The 5,000-nt window shown below is 45.7% G+C and overlaps 1 protein-coding gene across 2 annotated transcripts in view; it reads left to right on the forward strand.

Moving 5' to 3' along the window:
• Positions 1–5,000, forward strand: part of wdr11 (WD repeat domain 11) — a 57,386-nt gene that overhangs the window by 33,540 nt on the left and 18,846 nt on the right. For both annotated transcript variants that reach the window (XM_061040590.1, XM_061040589.1), the window contains exon 13: positions 3,276–3,351. In XM_061040590.1, the coding sequence (XP_060896573.1) occupies positions 3,276–3,351 (76 nt within the window). The remainder of the gene's footprint in view (positions 1–3,275; positions 3,352–5,000) is intronic.

The raw sequence follows: 5,000 nt of genomic DNA on the forward strand, positions 1-5,000 counted from the left end.
GAGCGAGATATTTATTGTGTTGATCCCTCAGTTATCAAACACTTGTGGAAAAGATTAATAACGAAGACAAGATGGCCGCTCAGCTGGAAAGTAACTGAGCGTGGATGTGCGTCACTGCTCGACACTCTGCAGTGATGATGCTTGTTGTAATCCATACAGCGCCCTCTAGTGGTGACAGAGAACTGCTAGTTTAATACAATGAAGCTCAAATGAAATGATGTTTGTCTGGTGAATAAATCTGTAATATCGGTGCATATCTTAGATCAAATCAGCAGATACCAATAGTCACTGGATATGCTGATATCAGCCGATATCATCGTCTGGCTGTTGAATCGGTCGGGCTCTGGTTACTCTGTCAAAAGTTTGGAATGGTACCGATCCGTAGCGTGCTACTTTTTTGCCACCCTTCTTTCAGGTTGCATACACATCTGATCCTAAAGGGCGGAGCTAGACCCTCTGCAGTGTGTTGATTGGTTGTCCCTCTCCTCCGAGCTTCTTGTGATGAGCAGCCACATGCCAAGACACAGTCTGCTGGACGTCCTGCTTTGTTGCTCTTTCTTCACTGAGTCACTTTCTTCTTCTTCTTCTTTGGTGAATTTATTGGCGTGCTACACTGTGTCGCACTGCTATGATGTCACGCTATAATGTAGCTGACGTAGCTATCTGGAGCCTGCCATGTTAGGGAACGGCAGGCTGTGGAAACCAAAGCAAGATCAACCGAACCGTAACGGACCGCCTGGTGGAAACGTGGCTTTATTTCTAAATGACTAAAACGCCATGCTGTCAAACAGACACATTGTAATGTGGATTCTTTAGAAGGATCCAGCTGTGAGGTCGAGCTGTTCAGGTTTTTATATGAGGAACAGGTTTGTTTGATTTCATGTTTTAATGACTTCTATTTTCCAACCTGCTGTTCCCTCACCGCTACACCTGGAGCAGATTCAGAGGCGGAGCCGCCACATTTAGATTCTGTTACTTCAACATATGTGCACAGTGCATCCATCTTATCGTTCAGGAGAGAGTCAGGATATATCTGCATAATCAGGTCGTCCAGTAGAGCTGCAGGAAGCTCCGTGTTCTCCATAAAGAATCTGTGAACGCTCCCTCATTTCCTCAGATCTGTGACTCTAGGATGGCGTGTGGCGTTCCCTGCCGGCCTCACTGAACTCTGTTAGAACCGGGTCCATACCAGCTGTTAGAATGGACGACGTGTTTCTATGTTTGGAGGAGTTCAACGCTGCGTTCTCTCTGAGAGGAGGCGGTCACACTCAGTCTGAATATTCATTTTTACAGCTCCGTTCTTTCCTGCATGCACACGGCGGGCGGCCTCAGCTCGACACAGAGGGGTGTGTCTAACGATCGTCATCGCCGCTGTGTTTCTGTGTTTGCACACTTAACACGACTGTTGTAGCGCTAAGCTAACGTCTGTGCATATAGACAGAAACAAACAGTAAATATAGAACAGACACTCGGGCAGAGAGCTGTAACTGACAGAACGGAGAAATAAAACTCTCTATTCCAGACTCTAAAGCTCTGAGTCAACGTTTTACTACACGGACACAAACGTATGACATCAGCGTATCCTGCAGTGGTTTGGAGCACTGGTTGTGCGTTCGCGAGATGCAATATGCATATAACCACTAGTGGCAGTGTAGAGGTGTAAGGTGATGAGACGGGATGTGACGATAACAGAGACACCGGAGAGCCGCTACAAGATAACATAGGAAAGTTTAGAAGAGAAGTTAACAGATCAGGTCTGGAACTACTCGCACTATGATGTCATGTCGTTGCCGTTGCATAGCAACAAACAGTGTTCTCTACTTCGGTGTTTTAGGCGGTCTGATTCATGTGGTGCTCCCTCTAGAGGAATCATGCAGTAACACGCGTTGTACATAGGAAAGTATGTGAAAATTTCCGTTCTCGACGCAGCCGGTTATTTACGGCTGCTTCATAAGCGAGTTTTTTGTTGAGCCTTAACTATAATTTTAAGTTTCAAACTAAAGTAAAATAATTTCCTCCTCCTCAGAAGAGGAAGACGCACACCAGGGCTCAAATGTTTCAAAACCATCTGGTCCTCATTTTCACCTTTCATGTCGTCAGTCTGTGAAACCTTCAGAGCTGTGTTACATGGCGTCATTAAAAACTAGGGCTGGACAACGATTAAAAGTTTTAATCGCGTTAATCGCATGAGTTCCTGTGATTAATCACGATTAATCGCATTGTTATACGCAAAATCCAATAATGAATTCAAAAGTAGTGTACAGCGCACTTTTATTGTAAATGTACTTCTCAACTTAAACAATGTAATCAAAGCAAATAAATACAAAACTAAAGCTTATTGCATTCGTTGCAGTCTGGACGCAGAGTGGTGTGGGTCTCCTCTCTGCTCTCTGACTGACAGCCTGTGAGAGCTTTTGGAAGGGGGAGGGGCTCACGGCAGCACCCGCTGCTCGTTGAGGACAGTAACTGCAGAGCAATACGTGCTTTCACGTCAGTTTCTAACACCAAAAAAGTCTCCAATAAGACCAGAAAAAGTCGCTAGATTTGTCGCTAGTAGCTGTTGACAAAAAAAGTCGCCAAGGGGGTTTGGAAAGTCGCCAGATTTAACGAGAAAGTCGCCAAGTTGGCAACACTGTTTCCTCTTTCCTGTGAGCGCCGCAGCAGACATGCGCAGCAGTAAGCAACACACTAGGCTCGCTCACGATAGAATTTTACAAAATAAAAGCCAGTGAGCAACAGACTTTTACAATAAGAAAATAAATAATAAAAACTGCGTTAATGCGAGATAAAATGATTGTCGGCGATAATGAATTAATGAGTTAACGCGAAAATAATGCATTAACGTCCCCAGCCCTAGTAAAAACCCTTATTAGCCTCTGCCTGAGACGGCTCCGCTGCTGTCTCTTTAAGGCGCCTTCATGACCATCCTCAGCGTCCTTCCATCACTCTGAAGGTCGTTCATGTTTTGTCTAAAGAGGCACCTTGAGGCTCTGCGTGATGTCGCCTCCATCAGGTGGAAACAAAGAGTGATTAAAGCAGGTGTGAAGATTAGTCCGCTGCAGGTGGCCCCTCCCCCTCAGGTGAGAGGTGGCCCCTCCCCCTCAGGTGAGACAGGTGAAAGCAGGACGCTCTGGCACTGAAGAGTAATGAGATGAAACGGTCTCTGCTGCACAGGTGTGAGGAAAGACACCCTTCATTTCACCTCCCTCTGTGTGTGTGTGTGTGTGTGTGTGTGTGTGTGTGTGTGTGTGTGTGCGTGTGCGTGTGCTTTTCAGGAAGGTGTTTTGCATTCCGAGGCGAGAGAGGGAACGACGAGCCACCCATCGAGATGATTAAAGTGTCTCATCTGAAGTGAGTCTCCTGTTGTAACAATGAAACAAAAAACACACAATCAGAATTTGTTACGATTTTACCTGGGACACACACACACAGACACAGACACACACACAGACACACACACACACGTACACACACACACACACACACTGGACAACGTGCTTTCATCCATCTCGCTCGCCCCTCTCTCTCCCTGCACAGGTCACAGATCTCATTAGTACTTCTGTTTGATTGTCGGTACAAACCTTCACAGGTGACGTTTCATATTGAATCATTTTTGCGCCTCTCAACGCTTTTATTCTGACAGCAGCTGTTTGATAACGTCCTGCAGACTCCGAGCCTCGTTTATATATTTAGAACAGAAAGAGACGCCTCTGAAGACTCGACCCACGCTCACTCAAATTAAAACGTCTTTTCATCTCAGGTTTTAAAAACACGTTTTACTCTGAATGTTATAAATATGAGAGTCAGTGCACAGCGTGCGGCCAGGAAGATGATCAGCTGCTGAATAACTGCAGAGGTGAAGAATTAGTTTGATTTCACACTAAAAAGAAGAAATGTATTTAAATCTCATTTTAATGAAAAGAGAAATCTCAGTCGTCCATTAAACTACCTTTTTGTCCTCTCTCCTCGTAGTTTAAATCTTCAAACACTGCAGACCTGAGTTTGGGATCTACTGAATCTATCTGAGCATCTTTTAGAAGAGAAGTTGAATTTAAAAACCACTTCAGGGTTGATGTTAGAGTCTGAAACCGACCCGAGGTTGTACGCCTTTATTAAGACAGTGGACAGAGTGGGATAGAGAGAGAGAGAGAGAGAGAGAGAGGATGACATGCAGGAACGGTGCCACAGGGTGGACTCGAACCAGGGTTGCCTGCTTGGAGGACTACAGCCTCTGAACATGGGGGTGGGACCTAACCACTAAGCCACCGAGAGAAGCTCCACCCCCACAACGTTGCTGGCCCTGCGGATCAGGGCCCCCCCCACAGGACTCATAGAACATCATCAGCATCGTCCTGCAGATGGTGAACGACCTCAGCATCTCGCCGTTCACCTCAGGCTCTCTCCTGCATCGCCATGGAGACGTGCAGCAGGAGAACAACCCTGAAGTCTCTGATTCACAGAAGAGTCTACATAATGAACCGATGTTTCCCTGAGTCATTACCCGCACAGGTTAATGACACACGTACTCAAACAGTTAGCAGAGCGCTTCATGATTTAGCACGGTTAAAAAAACAAGCGGCCGCATGCGAGGCGTTGAGCTTTCACAGGAAACCAACGATGCTGAACATGAGAATATTCAAACACAGACACATCAAAGACGAGACTTTTTAATTGGATGCTAAAGCAGAGAAGCCTTGGAGTGTGAGAGGAGTCGTAAATATTTTTAATTTTCTTTCCAGGAAATGAGGAACTGTAAAAAGATCCACCTACAAAACAACTTTATTGTGTTTGCTGCGGTGGAAGTGGGCGTGTCGGGGTTAAATCAAAGAAACACGTTGATAATGAAAGACGCTGAAACTTTGATTTGACACCATGCTTTCAGACAAACTTCAACAAAGCATGGCCAGCAAGCCTACTCTGATCCGTGTGTGTGTGTGTGTGTGTGTGTGTGTGTGTGTGTGTGTGTGTGTGTGTGTGTGTGTGTGTGTGTGTGTGTGTGT

Source organism: Labrus mixtus, chromosome 6 (genome assembly GCF_963584025.1).
Source record: "Labrus mixtus chromosome 6, fLabMix1.1, whole genome shotgun sequence".
Lineage (NCBI taxonomy): Eukaryota > Metazoa > Chordata > Actinopteri > Labriformes > Labridae > Labrus > Labrus mixtus.